The 18833-nt window shown below is 35.0% G+C and overlaps 1 protein-coding gene across 1 annotated transcript in view; it reads left to right on the top strand.

Moving 5' to 3' along the window:
• Window positions 1-18833, top strand: part of RYR3 (ryanodine receptor 3) — a 196760-nt gene that overhangs the window by 110423 nt on the left and 67504 nt on the right. The window contains exons 40-55 of the mRNA XM_066551268.1: window positions 47-161; window positions 1865-1994; window positions 2986-3089; window positions 5306-5441; window positions 6325-6505; window positions 6972-7077; window positions 7603-7723; window positions 8316-8485; window positions 9130-9350; window positions 9712-9802; window positions 11220-11360; window positions 13009-13172; window positions 14112-14190; window positions 15360-15449; window positions 16882-17031; window positions 18583-18645. Of these exons, the coding sequence (XP_066407365.1) occupies window positions 47-161; window positions 1865-1994; window positions 2986-3089; window positions 5306-5441; window positions 6325-6505; window positions 6972-7077; window positions 7603-7723; window positions 8316-8485; window positions 9130-9350; window positions 9712-9802; window positions 11220-11360; window positions 13009-13172; window positions 14112-14190; window positions 15360-15449; window positions 16882-17031; window positions 18583-18645 (2062 nt within the window). The remainder of the gene's footprint in view (window positions 1-46; window positions 162-1864; window positions 1995-2985; window positions 3090-5305; window positions 5442-6324; window positions 6506-6971; window positions 7078-7602; window positions 7724-8315; window positions 8486-9129; window positions 9351-9711; window positions 9803-11219; window positions 11361-13008; window positions 13173-14111; window positions 14191-15359; window positions 15450-16881; window positions 17032-18582; window positions 18646-18833) is intronic.

The following is an 18833-nucleotide window of genomic DNA, read 5'->3' as shown; positions in this document are numbered from 1 at the left end:
TAATTTGGGGTTGCTTAAAAGCAAATTGTCTTTTCTTCCATTTTAGGGATATAATGAACAACAAGGTGTTTTATCAGCATCCTAACTTAATGAGAGTCTTGGGCATGCATGAGACTGTTATGGATGTGATGGTAAATGTACTTGGAGGAGACAAATCTCAGGTAATTTCACCACAATTTGTTATGTGTTTTGCATTTTGAACCTTCCCAAAAATATATTAGGATGTTTAATAAGTGAACAAAAATATATCCCATGTAAGCTAGATTTTGCTTGTCCAAATTAAAGTATTCCTTAACGAAAAAAAGTAGAATTGTTTTATTTTACTAGAGGGAGAAGCCCAGTAGCTGAACCTTGATTTTTAAAACCTGAGATATTTTAGGTGTTTCATTTTTCTTTTAATAGGATAGTAAAGTGTTTTGTTATTAAATATAGGCTTTAACTGCATTTATTGAAGATGTAGCTCTGGTAGGAAAATTTACCTCTTCATCTTAAATGAAGTGTTACTACCAATAAATTATAATAAGAGACTAAACCCAGTTTATATTTTAATGCTCAAATTCATTGAATTGAGCAAAAATTTTCTTGCAGTGTTGTGTTCTCCCTTTTCTCTGTGCCGTGCTGGAATATATATATATACATGTTATTTTAAAGGCAGAGTGGCATAAATTTTGAGAAGCCTAACTGAAAATTTTCACTTCTGAAGAAAGTGAGAAGTGAAGTGTGCATATTTTCTATCTTCTCTTTGCTCATGCCTCATGTTTTTATTCTGTTGCCTCCATCCCAAAAAGAGATGTCTCCTCTGATCCCAGTATTCCTTATCTAATATCCTTTCACCTGGCCACTCATCTTTCTTATGTATTTGGAACAATTTTCAGCCCAATATTCTACCTTTTGCTTATCTTTTCTTAGTCTTTCAATTTTTCGTAACTTGATTGTCTTCTATGTGCATCTGCACCACTCTTTGCCTCTTGAATCAATAATTCTCTTAAATGCTTATACATTGAATCTGCCTATATCATTGCCATTTTACAAAGTATTCACATACCAGTTTTAGTATTTCTGTTGCATTTCAAGGTAAGTTACAATTAATTATAAAATTATTATTACTTTGCTAATTTATAGGTACTACAAGACCCTGGTTTTGCTATAACTTGTACATAGAGCCAGAGGGTTTTTTATCACCCCTGAAACCCAAAACAATGACAACCCCCAATGCTTTCTAATTTTATTAAAGATGTTTTCCTAGAAAATTTTAATAACACAGATCTACAAAAATGCTTTACAGAAATTACCATGATATCCTTCAAAGGAAATGCAGACTTAGAAAACTGTTTAGTAACCTGGTGTTGTGTCATTAAACAGCTTGGCCACTCTTTATGTCTCTGTTGTTATGAATTGTATGTAGACAGTAGGTACTTCATGAATATTTCTTTCTGTTCAGTGTTGTAGCTTCAAGAGATGGAATGAGCAATCATGAAATGTAGTCTGCGGCTTAGGGATTTGGCATTTTTCTAGGTTGTGGCAGCAGATTCTTTAAGCTAGATCTCCAGCTTCTTGGAATAAATGGTTAATCATGAGGCTGCATTGAGACATATACTGTCTCTGAAGGAATGGTGGGAATGTTAAAACTTGTCGGTTCAAACTGGTATGTCATCTACAGTTCTCTGAAAAATTATTTTTCGACACTTTAATGGCCTAATGAATGTGAGAGTTAAAAGGAAATGTGAGTCCTTTCCAAAGTAACTGTCAGTTGCTTATCACCTTGGTAACTTCACTGTACTTTCCTTGTGAGGAGTGCAGGAAGAACTGGAACAGATTGGTAATTAACATATTTCACTGCTTTGTCAACTTTCCTCTTCAGCAGATCGCTTTCCCAAAGATGGTGGCAAGCTGCTGTCGGTTCCTGTGCTACTTCTGCCGCATTAGCCGGCAAAACCAAAAGGCCATGTTTGAGCATCTCAGCTACTTACTGGAAAACAGCAGTGTTGGACTGGGTATGCCATGTAGCTGCAACACTGAAAAGCAAGAGTAGGAGCAACTGTGATATCACAAGACTGGTGTCTAATTTGTATAGCAGGCTGAAACATGCTTAAACCACCTTGTGGTTTCACCTTTAAATATTTTTCTTTTTTTTTTCATTTTTGTTTCATGCTAATGTGTCTATGAATTGTATTAGGAACAGAATAGTCTGAATCTGTGTTTTTAAACACCTTGAAAAAATTAGTTTTAAACACATGGTTTGACATCTTTCCATTTAAAATAGTTGTGGTTTGAAATCTAAGATTAAATTGACTCCTTATGGTGCTTGCTTGTTTCATCTGGTTTAAATTTCCTTGCCTCTACAGTTTAGGCTACTGAAGTAAATTTCATAATTCTCTTTTGAACATTGACTCAGTTTTTTAATGCATGTGCATTAAATTTTGTAACAGAGGAAAAATTTATTAGCTGGTTAGATGGTTATAATAATAAGATATTTCAAGGCAAGATAGCCTGTGATTTCACAGTGATTTAGCTGTTCGTGTGTGCATTTGGCCACAAAAACCACAGAAAAATGGAAAATATTAAAGAAAGAAAACAGGTAATAGAAGCTTGAAATGTCTCTTTTTGCTAAAGATAGGCATGTTTTAAAATCTTGACTTGATAAGGCTGTTCAGAATTATGTAGCTAACAGGTTGGTCTCCTAAGGAAATAGTATTCCTCCAATTTGCTACATTGTTAATACTGATTTTATTTTTCATCTGTATATCTGTATTTAAAACCACTGTGTTTGAGTATGCTCACAGATATGGATGTGAAGCCAGAAAAAAAATATAGCATTTCCACATTATTAAAAAGAGTTGACTCCGTTCTTGGATGAAGAACTGCCCTAAAATGTTCTAGGAATATATTTGCATTCTAGATTCCAGCGTGATTGCTGCCCTCTGCTGCGTGAATGTGATTACTGCAAACTCCCTTTAATCATGATGTATTAACTTTTTTCTGCAGCGTTTCCTTCAATGAGGGGTTCGACACCACTCGATGTGGCAGCAGCCTCTGTGATGGACAACAACGAGCTTGCACTTGCATTGGAGGAGCCAGATCTTGATAAGGTGGCCACTCTCACCTATTTACCCATTTATTAAATGCTGTACTTGTGCTGAAAGGGTTTAAAAGGGCAAGCTTGATCATAGTAGTTTTTGAATTTGTTGTCCTCAAAAATACCCACTCTAGTTACGTGTTAGTTCAAGGTAAGGTTGACTGAACAGTATTTTCCCTGATTTTGCCTTCTGCTTATCGGGAAGCAGAGCAAAAGAGATTTATTTCTATCTTCTGCATCCTTTCACTATTGTTATCATGTAGAAAGGATGACAAGAAAAAAGACGCAAAACAGGAATATCAAGAAGTGTTTTTTGGGGACAAAAAAATTGAGAATTAAGAGGAAAATATTAAGAAAAGGACACAGGTTTTTTGGCCTAAATCATAGAGATTTGTGGGCATGGATGTTAGAATTAAGAGAATTGAAGGACAGGTATTTCAAGATGAAAAGTGAAACAGGATTTTAAGGGTAGGGTCAATGGGAGACTGAATCCAGAATTCAAGTCATTGGCAATAGTTAGGAATAAAGAAAAATGTGGGGAGAGGCAGGATGAACTGGGAAATATGTTAAAATGTTAAAAATGACATGAAAGTTGTATATCATAGGAAAAAAACAGATTTAGAGATGGAAGTGCACAGTCAGAAGAGGAGGAAAGCAGATAAAGGAAGTTAGGCATGCTAGCAGAGCATTGGGGTGCAGAAAACAGAAAGCAGGGTTTAATATAAATGGAGAGAGTAGTTAAACACCTAAATGATAGCTTAGCACAGGGAAAGTCTCTGTGCAGGATGACAGGATCCTGAGATGACAGTGGAACTTGTGGGACTGTTTCTGATTAGTACGTGGTGTGGGAGAGGAAAAGTTGTGAAATTGAAATAAATGGGCATATTACAGTGATAGCTGGGGGAAGACAGGCAAGAATATGAATGGAAAGGGTGTGAGACAGCACAGCAATATAGTTACCAGACAATATGCTCTTGAGAAGTATTAGCATTTCTCTATCACCTGCAAAATTGCTGAGTGCACTCTGTCCTGCCATTAATAAAAAATTAAATGGCATTGACTTAAATCCTTGGGATACAACACTAGTGACTGGAACACAAGTATGTATTCACTTTATCTTCTGAATAAATGCTTGAAAACTATCAAGTCCTGTTAGGAATTGTATACTTCTTCCTCCAAGTGCTCTGAGTAACTTCCTTACTTTGTACAGCGATAAACAAGCTTTCCACCTCAACCCATTTTTCCACTGTTGCAGCCTTTTGGAGGCAATTTGTGTACTGTATCAGCTGACATATAATTCTTCCTAAATTCACAACTTTTTCTCTCTTAGGAGACTGGATAATGACTAAATATAATCTCTTCATCTATCTCCCTTTTGTCATCTATTTTGGCTGCCTGCCATTTTAAGAAATTATAATTTGTATCTTTTTTTACAAGTTCACAGAAGATTCTTCATGGTCATTACCCATTTTAAGTGCTATAATCATGCCCATGTGTTGTCCTTTGCACAACCATATGATTATTTATTTTATTTGAAATGCACAGTTATCTGCAAATTTCCTTTTAGATGAATGAGGAAATTATTCTGTATATATTTCTGAAATTCAGTTTAATATAATTTTAAAAATTAATCATAATTTCTTAAAGATTTCCCTTAATTAAAGATAATCCTTTTGATAAGAAATGTTGTATTAGAAAGTTTTGTTTTACCAAAATTTTTTAGTCTTTCTCATTTCAGACTCTTATAATTTTTCATTGATATTTATCATTCTTCTGAAAAATTGTGATGGTTTTCATATCCATTAAAATTGGAATTACACTATATAAACTTTTTATGCAATCTTTATTTTGCTATTGTAGCAAATAAACCATACATGGTTATTGATGTGATTTTAAAGCTGTTCAGTATTACAGTTGTTGTGTATGTACTGTCAAAAAATCTGGATTATACAAGATTTTATTCTATTTTTCACATTCCACATTTGTTCATGTTGTTGTATTTTTGTGTCATCATATAATTAGGTATCTTCAGAAACAGAGAGTGCTAACCTTTTTTCATTAAAAAACCCCTATGACTGATAAAATAATGAGCTATATTGTTAGATTCTTAGGTTAATTTCCCAGAATATAAAAAATCTTGGGAAAAAATACTGTTCTCATTCTGGTTTATAGCTATTTTTAGAAACATATTTCTAAGCATATGAATAAATTATTACTTCTGTATTGCAGGTTGTTACCTACCTGGCAGGTTGTGGCCTGCAGAGCTGTCCAGTATTGCTGGCTAAAGGATATCCAGACATTGGATGGAACCCAATAGAGGGTGAACGTTACCTGTCATTCTTACGATTTGCAGTTTTTGCTAACAGTAAGTCTAATTTCTTGGCATCCAGATTCCATTAAAAGGTTTCCTTTAAATCAATTTCCTAACCATCAAAATATGTTAAATCTGAAGAGAGGTTAATGCATACTCTCCTCATTACAAACACAAGACTATTGGTGTAAGCTTATTATTGTAAATTTTTTTTTGAATCTTCATAGTTAGCTGTATTTTTTCTTAATTTTTTTTTTTTTTGCAAATCACATAATTGAGTAGATTAACCTGCAGCCATGGTAGTGAATCATGTTAGGAATTCCTTGGAACGGGAAGACCAGGAATAGGGGTTACATCAATATATTCTTGTCACTTCTCTGTGAGAGAAGTCTTTCCCATGCTCTAGCATGTGGTCCCTCCCATGGGAGACAATCCTCCACAGCCTTCTCCAATGTGAGTCCATCCCATAGGCAAAAATTCTCCACAAACTGCTGCAATGTGGGGCATTTTTCCATGGCGTGCAGTCCTTCCAGGACAGGCTACTCCGATGTGAGTTCCCCTACCAAGAAACCTGACCAATGTGGGCTCCACTCTCCACAGGTCTGCAGGTGACTCTGCAGGAGCCTTTTCCAGCACAGGTCTCCCAAGGGTTCACAGCCTCCTCTCAGGCATCCCCGTGCTGCAGTGCAGGTCTCCTCCATGAGGTCTCCTCCGTGGGCTGCAGGTGGATCTCTGCATCCCTGTGGATCTCCATGGGCTGCAGGAGCACAGCTGCCTCACCATGGGCTGCACTACGGACTGCAGGGGAATCTCTGCTCTGTCGCCTTAGGATGAGGACTTGATTTCTATTTCGCAACAATTAGGGGAAAATGCAGTTTTCTTCTGACCTAAGAATACCTTTCAGGAGAAAGTATGTGTAGTGCTTTTTGGTCCTCAGGTGAAAGTGTTGAGGAAAATGCAAGTGTTGTTGTCAAGCTCCTCATTCGACGGCCAGAATGCTTTGGGCCAGACCTTAGAGGAGAAGGAGGAAATGGTTTGCTGGCTGCCATGCAGGAAGCCATCAGGATCTCAGAGAATCCTAGTCGTGACCTTCCTTCCCAGGCATATAAAAGAGAAGGGTAAGTAAATGTGAATGCTTGTTTGGCAAATGACAATTTAATAGCTGGTTCAATCATGCTTGCGGTATGTGGATAATAGACCCTGTTGAGTAGGGCATTAGACAAACAGGGAGAATTAGAAATTCACATCCACAAGCAGTTGTCATATGGTATTCATAAAGCATTAGCTAGATAAAAGTGGAATGCAAGTTACAGAGAGAAAAAGCCTGAAGGATAAAACAAATGAGAAGACTGCTGTGGAATGAAGCTAAAGTTAAGCTAAAATAAAGAGGAAGGTAGAAGGCTCATGTGAAGTCAGCTATTACAGTTAGCCTGAGTGCTTACCCTAGGGACAAAAATCCTTTAGTCTGGAGCCAAAGGGATGATTATGTCTGGTGAATAGTCTCTGGATCATGTCTCTAGCTCTAGAGAAGAGCTATAAAATGTAGATTAGCAAAAATGCTTACTGTTATTTTTAACTTTTTAGTGATGAGGAGGAAGATGAAGAGGAGACTGTGCACATGGGAAATGCAATCATGTCCTTTTACTCAGCTCTCATAGATTTACTTGGACGCTGTGCACCAGAAATGCATGTAAGTTCATTCTACCGCTTGCTCAGAAAATGTAAGGAGATTTGTAAACATAATTGTAAACAATTTGTAAACATGTCTCACTAAACCTTTCTCTATTCAAAGCCTTCTTCCCTTCAAATGGTAGACTTTATGGTTTCTCGCTCTAAGTAGACACAAGCTGCAAGATGTTTATAAAGAACCATGGTCTTTTGATTCCTTTATGCTTTTTTATTTATCTAAAATTTTGGTAATTTTTACATGACTATGAAATCAAAGCAAATATGAACGACAAGTGTTGCACAATTAAGTGACCAGTATAATAACTTCTGAAATTGACCCTTTATTATTCTCTAGAAAGCCATAAAATAATTTTTATAAGAATGTGATAGAGGGCTGCTTTTTGTGCGCATTCATTCTTGGATAAATTGAATTTCTGTACATTTTCTTCTGGTGTTTGAAATAAAATCATATTAATACAAATATTTTGAGGAAAACTGTCTTATGTTCTCAATACTAAATTTGTTAACTGATAAATTTTTCTAACAGCTTATTCAAAGTGGAAAAGGGGAAGCCATCCGAATCAGGTCAATTCTTCGATCCCTAGTGCCAACTGAAGATTTGGTAGGGATTATAAGTATACCACTAAAGTTGTCCACAGTTAACAAAGGTAACTTCATACTTTTATTAGACCATTTATTTTTTATGAAAGTCTTTTGCCACATTAGTCTTCAAATGAAAAACAGAGCAGTTTTGTTAGTTGGATGTAAGCAGAGAACTTTTTTTATTAGATCTGCATCAATTAGAGCTGCTCCAGTGGCACAGATATTTGCTCCTGTAAGACCAGAGAATGTAAGAACGTAAGAAATACTTTAAAGGATCACACCAATGGGCCAATACTTTGTCTCCAGCAGTGGCTTTAGAGACATTATCTCCTTAGATAAAATATTTAAGCTCGGCTCAGTCCCTTTTTAATGTATTTCCACATTATCCAGTCATCTGTAGAATATTTTACCATTAATTTCTAAGTTTTCATTTAAGAGTGAAAGATAATTAAATTGCAAAATAATAGGGGTTTCTAAAGAATAAAAACTTTCTGTTCTAACTGATTATTTTTTAGCATAGAACAAAACTGAAGAATGTAGTTTTCTTTGAGTATGTGATTTTACATATTAAATGTAATTGCGATGGGTTTCATTGCCTTGGTGTTTCTCGTTTTATTGGTTATCTACTATTAAAAAGTGCATTGTATGTTTGTGTAGATGGCACAGTAAATGAGCCAGACATGTCTGCCAGTTTCTGTCCTGATCATAAAGCACCCATGGTACTCTTCTTGGACCGTGTCTATGGTATTAAGGACCAAAGCTTCCTCCTTCACCTACTGGAAGTTGGATTTTTACCAGATTTAAGAGCTTCTGCCTCTTTGGATACAGTACGTATTTCACTATTGAGTTTAGATGAAATGGCTGGATATAGTGGCTCTGTAAGTGTAAGAAAACTGGAATTTCAAGTCAAAACAGCCTTTAATAAAAGGCATTGTAGGCTCACTATAAAAGAAAATCAATATTAATTCACTATTAATTTATAGTGCATAAGTTTGATTTAAGCATTCAGTGTATAAAGTGTAAAAGTAGTTTAAAATCTTTTGACATAGGCCTTACAGTAACTCAATAAGTACATTGAGTATAGTGCAATAGGCCTGATGATTGTTTTATTTCATGTTTGTTTTCAATAACTACAGTGAATATCCAGGTGTGTGAAGAAATTGAGATGCTGAGTCTTATTTAAAGCTTAGTGGGGTTTTCTAACTTGTTTCAAAATAGAGGCTACATATTAATTTCTGCTGCTATTTGTTCAGAGTGCAGGGGTGCAAGGGATGGAACATAAATGGATGGCTTGAATTTTCTCTAGCTGAAAAAGAAATTACTTTAGTCCTCGTGTATATACTGGAAACATCATTAGCACCCAGCCACTCAGAGACTTAAGGACTATTACATTTTTTTAATGTTTTATAGCCTTCATGTTTAGTGACCTTTATCCAGTGTGACACTAAAGCTCATTTTCTCCTTCATGCAGGTTTCTCTAAGCACCACAGAGGCAGCTCTTGCACTAAATAGATATATTTGCTCAGCTGTCTTTCCACTACTCAAGAGGTGTGCTCCCCTCTTTTCTGGAACAGAGCATCATGCCTCTCTGGTTGACTCCATGCTTCACACCATATATCGGTTATCCAAGGGACGATCCCTCACGAAAGCTCAAAGAGATGCTATTGAGGAATGCCTGCTTGCTATTTGCCAGTATGTATGATACCTGGGTACAAATTAATTTCTTTTCTGCAGGGATAGGTATTTTAACAGCTTCTTTCGTTGCCTGTAGTGTAGACCTAAGACAATTTTATTCTTACAGAAAATAAATGACCAGTGTTATCTCAGGAACTGAAATGTAGATTTGTCTGTTCACTTAGGAGGGTTCAGAAGTAGCACAACATTCTGTGCTATATCCTTAGATAGTGAGATTCCTTCAGCACCTAGCACTGTTTTTTCACAATACTTTTAATGAGTGTTTTGTCTCCCAATATGTAAATTGACTTCAATTTTTATTTCATTTACATTTAACTGTATGAATTTTGCTGATGACATCTATTTTTTAAAATTGCAGCCATTTGCGTCCCTCTATGCTACAACAGCTGTTGAGAAGGCTGGTTTTTGATGTGCCCCTGCTCAATGAATACTGTAAAATGCCTCTCAAGGTAAACACTTTATTTTCTGTACATGCATCCAGCATAAAACTTGAAAAGAAAATATTTCTTGTTTTCTTATTTTTAAAAGCAGAATGGGAAGGCTAAAGTGATGTAAAATTACTTCTGAATTGAAAATAATGTTATTGTTTTGTAGTCTTTCAAATTAAATGTAATGTTTGCAAAATTTTTGAAATCGTGCCTAATGCAAAGAGTAAGGTGATTATGATATTTTGTATAGTGAGCTGTTGACTTTCCTGCAGCTTCAGCAAAAGAGTATTTCAATGTACCAATTTAAATGTCAGTGTTATCTTGAGATTTCTTCTTCTGCTATATGAACTAAAATAACTCTTGGTGGGATGCATGGTCCAGGAATGAATTTTGAGTGAAATCTAAGAGACAAGATGCAAGGAAGAAAATTCACTTTTATTTTTGAGTAATCTGTAACTGAATCTTTATCTAGTTTTATCTAGTTTTTCTTTTGTTTTCTTTTTCTTTTGTTCTGTAAAAATAGAATTACAATTTTTAGATGGTAAATGAATCTTATTTAGCACTATTCTGTTGGGTTTGTTTCACCTTTTTTTGGGATAAAACAGCCTGATCTATGGTCTGCATCTTTTTCTGAAAGAATTGAAATTTCATCATATTTTAAAGCAGACCTGCCACATTCACAAACATATTCTGGAGCATCATTAATTTTTGATTAAAACTGTGGTGTAGAGGGAGTGTTTGGTCTGGTTTTTAACTATTATTTTCCTTTCTTACACAGAATTGCAATAAAAAATAAAATGTCAAGATTCTAATCTGATACTAAATGTGATTTTTAAAATTTCCATGGGATAAGAATTTTTAGTTCTACAGAAGAAACTGGTAGAAATTTGAAATTACATGGAAAGTGCATATAAATAATCATCTATACTAGCTCTTTAACTGTACAGATTTCCTCTATGATAGTTTTTTCTGTCAGTTTTTCCAGAGCTGAGCCAAGAGAGTGGACTGCACATGTCTTTTGCAGTGTTTAGAGTAACACTAAAGCAGCTACAAATGACAGGAGTTAAATCCATGTGAATTTTTAAAACTTTTCGTGAGAACCTACATGTCTGGCCTTATACCCATTTCATTGTCTGTGTTTTTATCCTGTGAGCTAGTCTGTAATCCCATGGTGAAAATTCTGAAAGTTTGCTACTCCCTGTAATCATTGAGAATCCCACAGCTGGAGCTGGAGATAATACAGGCTTTATACTTTCCCAATATTGGCTCTGCTGCTCTTCCAAAAAGAAAAAGAAGGAAAAAAAGACCATTATTCTGAGCCATTGGAAATGAAGAGACAGACATGAATAATACTACTCCTGTAACTGTTTAGCATAGCAGTGTTTTATTTTGTTAAATAGCAATGTTTCACAAGCATTTTTATTTCTTGAAAATCTAGCTTCTGACAAATCACTATGAGCAGTGCTGGAAATATTACTGTCTGCCTTCAGGAATGGGGAGCTATGGAATTGCAGCAGAAGAGGAGTTGCATTTAACTGAAAAACTTTTCTGGGGAATATTTGATTCCTTGTCTCATAAGGTAATGGCTACAATTCACATTACATTATGGGGTGGGTATAAAAGAATCACAGTGATAATTTGCTGTGCCAAGATGAGAAAATTCCTGTTTTAATGGTAATTTCATCTAATATGGGAGATACAGTAATGAATGCTTTTAATGAAGTGAAAAATTGAACGCTAAATCTTGAAAGATTCTCTCCAAGCCAATGAAATTTCACATCTTTGCTTGATATACTCGTAAGCTTTACACTATTAATGGGGAGATATGTATGTGTGTTTGTGTATATATATATATATATATATATATATATATATATATATACACACACAATGTTTAATTCTCCCTGCACTAACATGTCAGTGTTGTCTTGTCTACTCTCCTATCTTGGCTCTACTAAACATTTCAAATTACTTTTTACTGACATAAAATTAATTTTAATAAATATATGTACGTGCTTATCAAATTGTCAGTAGAGGCAGAATAAATTTACATTGACTGTTGTCAAATATATATTTGTATTTCTTTAGTTTTCCAGCTATTGCCCAGCTGAAGAGATATGACGCAATATACTTTGAAATAAACACTTTTAAACTTACTCAGTTTTTCTCTCAGTAAGAAAAAGTTGCATTTCTGATACAAGAAATGTCTTCCTGAGTAAACAGTTTTTGTGCTTGCTTGGGATCAAAATTTAGTCTAATGAAAAATCAGTTTTTGCTTTAGGACAATAAAAGATCCTATTCATTGTGTCTCACTGAATTTATGTTCTCTTCCTAAGGTAAAGATTTAGATGATTGCTCCACTAGGCATTCTGATTTATAATATGGAATAAAAATGGTCTATGCATTACTCTGAAATGGCTTTTTAAGCTTTATTTTTATTTTATTTTAGTAACATTTACCCTTCTCTTAGTGCTTTCACAAGTGTGAAGAGTGTCAGGAGTGCTTGATGCAATCAAATGTTTCCAATTAGTGAATCTTAGATTTTAACAGATAAATTAACATGATATGTTTCTGCCAGTACTGGTGGCTCTCTATAATAACATTTTTATTTTTCTGTAAATGGTTGTTAGCCCAATGGTGGTTAGTGAGAGTTGTGTAAATCTGATCTGCTGACCTACAGTATTCTCCACTGTTCTTTTCTGTTCTAAACTATTTACAGGTTTGATGTTATTAAAAATAATGAAATTAATTTGCTACAGTAAATCAAAATTTCCTTTAATGAGCATATTTTAAAATGAAACAGTGCAGGGTGAAAAAGAGGCAAAATGGCAATGGCTTCTGCTAATTCTGCAGGAATTAGTAATTTGAGAACTAAGGCAGCGTTTTACAGATTATCAGGCTCTGTAACTAGTCAGACAAGCCTTCATCCTCCCTGTACAGGCCTTCATGGCCTGAAGAAAGCTCAAGTTGAACTCATATTGCATACACATACAAAGTGTCAGCACACTCTTATGTCAATCTGAGTTGTTTGAAGAATATATCATGTTGATGTAATGGAAAATATATGTCATGCAACAATAATTTTGCTCTATGTTTGAATTTTAAATGTGACTTACTGTTTGTTTGCATCTTCTAATATTTGTACATGGCTATGGCTGCTTGGATTTCACTAACATTTTGCATGTTTTTCTGTTGGGTTTTCCAACCAGTTCCTATCTCTCCTGCAGAAGTATGATCCAGAGCTCTTTCGAATGGCTTTGCCTTGTCTAAGTGCTATAGCTGGTGCCTTGCCCCCTGATTATTTAGATACACGAATTACATCAACTTTGGAAAAGCAGACTTCAGTGGATCCAGAAGGAAATTTTGATCCCAAACCTGTCAGCACATCCAAGTGAGTCATGTAATTCATAGTGGTTTTCTTCCCCTAAATATTTTTTATACCATTCCTTATTAACATTTTTATCTCCTGTAGGGAGAGTTGGCTGGTGACTGACATGTTGATGGTATTAGGACTTTCAGAAATAGTACAGGGAGTTATGCTTCCTTCTGCCAAATACTTCACTGAAACCTGTCCTGTTTACCAGACATAAATCTTATTCTTCTCAGCCCTGAACAGATGTTAAATATTTCCATTTTATGTCTGCAGCAGATATAGTAAATTCTATATTTATTATGTACCTGTTGTCTAATAGTTCAAATGTTTGGGATAGATAAATTAGAAACCATCATTATTTTGCATGTGCTTATGAAAATTAGTATGTCACAAAAATCTGATGATTCAATTGGTCTGTAGCCCAATTTTTTATAAAATCTTCACTTAATTTTGAGAATTGACCTGTAAAACATTATATGGCAAAATAAGCAGATGACATAGAATGATTAAATAGAGTTTTGACTTTCCTAGTAATTTTTTGCTTCTAAAATACAGACTTTATATTCAAAAACTGAGGATCAATAGCTCAGTCTTGCTATTAAAGTCTTATCCTTCCATCATTATGCATTGTGAAACATCCATGTTAACATTATTCTTTATTAAGAATTACCAACACATTTACCTGTAGATTATGGTGAAGCAGGTTTTAGTTTCTTTGCAATTGCAGTTGCTAAAAAGTGTGACTGTTATGTACTTAAAGGTTCTCTGCAAATGCCATTATAGCTATGCCTTTTTTGTAGCATTTCTTTTAAAGAACAGGGAATTACCATGCCAAATGCTTTGCCTTCATTTGAAGGTGAAGCGTTTTTGATTGGTACTATCTTTTGCTGACATTTTTTTCATAAATCAGACTGCAGTAACTTATAATTGAATGACCACAGCCCTCTCTGCTTACAGCCTTGTACTTCCTGAGAAGCTGGAGTATATTGTAAGCAAGTATGCTGAACATTCCCACGATAAATGGGCCTTTGAAAAGGTAGGAGTTATTTTAAGACTGGCAACTGTCCAGGACTAGTAAATAATTCCTTAGGTGAATATTGAAATTGAAACTGGGCAGTTTAACTGTTCAGACTGTATGGATGTCTACATATTTATTTTGGGAATATGTGGAAGAAACCTCTTGCTTACGAAAATACATTGCAATTAGTTACTTTCTCAAAGAATTTATTAGGAGAGTCTTGAGGGGACTGAAAAAGAGAGAGTCTGGTTTGGGCTGGGGGGGGGGTTGTTTGTTTGGGGGTTTGGTGGGTTTTTCTTGTTCTTTGGGGTTTTTAAAAAGAATTAGGTAAGGATATACAGCTCTTTGGGCATCACTTTGCCTGGTAATGGTGCTTTTTGACTGGAAGTCAGAGATTTAGTTTTACTGCAGCAGCTCTATGATCTAAGAAAGTACAGCCTAATGTAATTTTTTATTTCAGGTAAGTAGTTGTAAATTTTCTTTCTTCTTAGCTTTAATAATCCTGTTATGTACTGAATTTCTCTATAATTTTCCTAATGGCCTGTCACTATGTTGTGTTTCTGTTTTGTTATTTCTAGAAAGCTACAAGAAAAGACAATGAATTCTTCAATAATTTATTATAACAATTAATAAAAAATGTGTAGCAATTTTATGGAAGTGTTGTATAAAATAATTCTCTTGTTTGGAAGGGCCTATGTATGCAAATTTGTAGAGGAAGGTACACATACTTATGCATATGTAAATATATACAGAATAATTTCAAACCATAAATTTCAGTTGCTTTTGTTTAAGGTAAAGGATTCATTAATTACATCCTTCAGTTCTTGATCTGGTAATGTTACATAGTCTTCTTTGTGTTTCTGACTTTGGCCTCCCAGAGAACTGGGACAGTACATTTATTGTATTTTGGGACAGTCAGTGCTGTCTCAATGCATGAGTCCTCTTGAAAGGGGCCAGTGTAAGTTAGGCTCAGGACTGGTGTCATGAGACCCACTGCTCAAGGTGGCATCCCTTCTGTCTCAGGTAGGTTTTGTTCCTGCACGTCCACAGATGTGGCACTGAGCAGCTCTTGAAGTGGGTTAGCAGCTTGGTGTGACAAAGGAAACTGCTTAATTTGCTCTCACTCATCAGCGTTGTTCTCATCTTATTTCACTGGGGTTTGCAGTTGTCTTTTTTCTCTTTTTCAGACTAACAGTGGATGGAAATATGGTGTTTCACTGGATGAAAATATGAAGACTCATCCATTAATAAGGCCTTTCAAAACTTTAGCTGAAAAGGTAATAGAGGAAATTTCAACTGCATTAATATGAAGTAGATTGATTTGTGTGCTTTTAAAAATCCATTTCAAATATATTCTGTTAAATGTCAGGCAGAGGAACCAACAAGAATTCTTACAGTTAATAGGTACAACTTTATGCTGAACTGATTTTTCAGTTAATCTTACACTGAGTCTTGTATAATTTACTTCCATTAGGCATAATGTTAATTGTTTCTTCATAGGCCTGGGCAAATTAGAATTCAGAAGTATCAGTAGCACAGTTTTTTCAGGCTCCCATGGATGAGGAATGACTGGCAGAAACTCCTGGACCTTAATGAAAGTGTAATTTAACATATATTAAGGCAATTTTGTCTTCTAGAAAGATGGTAGAAAAATGTAAAAAATGTGTAGGAGATGATTCAGTTGAAAATGCAGAAAAATATCTAAAGTGTTTTGAATTTCTTGACTAGGCACAAATGTCTTCTAGCTGTCAGAACAGTGAAGCAAATTTGAATTCTGTTACTTATTTTTGTAATGATTCACTGGGAGACACAAGTCAATTACATATGTCCCTCTTCACCACATATTTCCTGTTCAGAAAATAGACATGACAAGAATCAAGAAGGATTAAAGAGGTTGAGTTTCCTAGAGGTTGAGTTTCCTAAGGTTTGTAAATTGGTTTGGAATCTTTGGAGAGGAGCCAAAGCATTTTTGGTTGCTATTTAAGCAGTTCAAGAAGAACTTTCTAAATTGTCTGCAATTAGAACTTTTCAATATAAAAATCAGGCCTATCCCTAAAAGCTGTCATTTTGAGCAACTGGTTTGTGATACAACCTGAAATACTGTTATTTAATTGATTTGAAAAGACTTAGTATAGCATACTCAGAATTTTGCCACATATTTTCAGACTTTTTCTAACACTTTTACTTTTCAAAGGAGTGATGGAATATGGGCTGTTGCCTATTTTTTGATTGGTAACTGTGTTTATATGAAGATATGTGTAGTTCAGTAACCTTCTGTATCTGTGAGTGGATATAAATACAGGAAGACTAAAAAAAGGTCTTGAGTGCTTGATGCATTTGAAGATACATACTTGTTTAACTAATTTTTAGCTCACAAGTACCATCATTTCTTTTATTATTTTTTGCTGGTGGAATTAATGAATAAGTTTCCAGGTCCAATCTACATTATTGCTCCAGGGCTCATTGCAGTGCTGTTGGTTTCTAACACTTATCCCAACAATAAATGCCACTAAGAATATTTTTTTTTCATTGAAGGTATTTCAAAGCTTTTCTCTCGTGTAAAAAGAACTATATTTTGTGTTCTCATACGATATACAAATTTTCTATAATTTTGTGGTATGTGGCACTTAGTAGAGAAGGACAGAATATTTTTATTGTGCTTTTGCTACTTACTAAATACAGAAAAAAATTTACATTATTTCTTCAAAGGAAAAGGAAATTTATCGTTGGCCTGCCAGAGAATCATTGAAAACCATGTTGGCCTTGGGATGGAGCCTAGAAAGGACCAAGGAGGGAGGAGAAGCAATGATACATCAGCGTGAAAATGAAAAGCTTCGCAGCATATCTCAGTCTAGTCAGGTAAGGTAGAACACCTTGATTTTAGAAAACAAAAGACCTGTTAATTAATTTACCAATAAATTATAAACAATTATGTCAATTTTATATTCTTTTAGTGAAAAGAAACTTTTAATGGTAGAGTTCTAAGATTGGAAGTCACGTCACTGTATATAAACAGTTTGCCACACTAAAGAGAGGATTCCAAAAAGCTTTTAAGACAATGAGGCTATAGGAGACCATAGATATTAATTGTATTAGAAGAACTTAAAAGCTTTTTAATATAGTCATTCAAAGAAAAAAGATGAAGCATTTAAAGTCTTTAATTTTATAAAAAAATAAATATAGCAATTTTTTTTGCTTGGTCAAACAGAAGAGTCTAACATGGGCTTTTGTTAAGGTTATAATTATGACTGACAAATTAGATTGCATATTTGATACAGTTTTGGTTTTTTTTAAATCCACAGGCAAAATTTTTAAGTGAGGATAGATTATTTTTTCCGTTTGTAGATTTTTATAATCACATGTTGAGGCTGCTGGTCAATATGTCTTGGAAGAGGAAAGCTGTTTAAAATTATGATGAATGTTAGGGAATTAGTATTGTACCCCTCAAGGTGAATTACACACATTTGTACATAAATATAGTGGGAGTTAAGAAGCAGTGCATTGGACACAAGTCCTGGATGGAGTGTGCAAAGCTGTGTCACAAGCTAATTACCTATGTACACTTGCATCAGCACTGATCCTGTGAGCATCAGCACCTGGCACCTTAAGCCTGTGTTGGGTTCCTTCTCCACGCCCACTATTTGCCCCCTCAAAAGGGGCCCCTGAGCACTCTTTACAACATAATACTTCAGTATTTCTTATCCCTTCAGTGAATCTCACTCCCTTATAGGAAATTCTGCTGTCCCTGGAATCTCTGCTTCCAGCCAGTTGAACTTGTTCTGCAGTTGGGCCTTCTTGGCCAAGAAGATGCATGACAAAGACCTGACTGAGTAGAGGTTTTCAGCCCATAATTAACTTGAGCAGACATTTGAAATCACTGATTTATATGTAACCATTCACATTTACATGCACCTCTCACAGGTTTTTGAACTGGAGCTTTCTCACTTAAGTTGAAGATTGTGTTCATATATTACTCACCTGATTTTTCTTAGTCTTTAATTTCCTCAAGAAAATAATTTATCGTTTTGTTGTATTGTCTCATCCTTAGCACGGAGCTCACTCAGGCTGTTCCCACACGGTTCTGCCATGTTTTGAAGGCACATCTTGTATGTCTCATGATTGGTTTCCTCTTAGGCTAAAAGCTTAGTTCTTTGCAGCTTGCCATGTATTGTGTATAGAGAGATCTATGTACCTGCAGCAACTTGCATGCTTCCACACTAGCAAGCCCATTCCCTTGATCATCCAGTGCCTTCAGTACATTGCAAAATAGGTGAACAGTTTCCACAAGAAAGTATAAAATTGGGAATGGTATTTGGCTAAGCAAGTCAATAACAGAGATGTTGTAATTGAATATTTGGTTCTTTTATCCAAAATTATTTTATCTGAGACTAATTTTCTTTTTCCCTGCAGGGAAATGGGTATAGCCCAACACCACTTGATCTCTCAAATGTGGCACTTTCTAGGGAGCTTCAGGTTCGTATTTGTGTTTTGCATATATTATGCTGAAAGGAATGGATGTATTTAGTTTCATTATTATTAATGAGTTGAATTTTGATAGGTTTTATGAGTGTATTTGTGACTGTCATTATGATAAGCTGTTGTAGAAAGGGTGCATGCTATTCACATAGTGAAACATGAAATTTCCACTGTTCATGCCATTG

Source organism: Molothrus aeneus, chromosome 6 (genome assembly GCF_037042795.1).
Source record: "Molothrus aeneus isolate 106 chromosome 6, BPBGC_Maene_1.0, whole genome shotgun sequence".
NCBI lineage: Eukaryota > Metazoa > Chordata > Aves > Passeriformes > Icteridae > Molothrus > Molothrus aeneus.
This window is presented reverse-complemented; position numbering and strand designations above follow the sequence as displayed.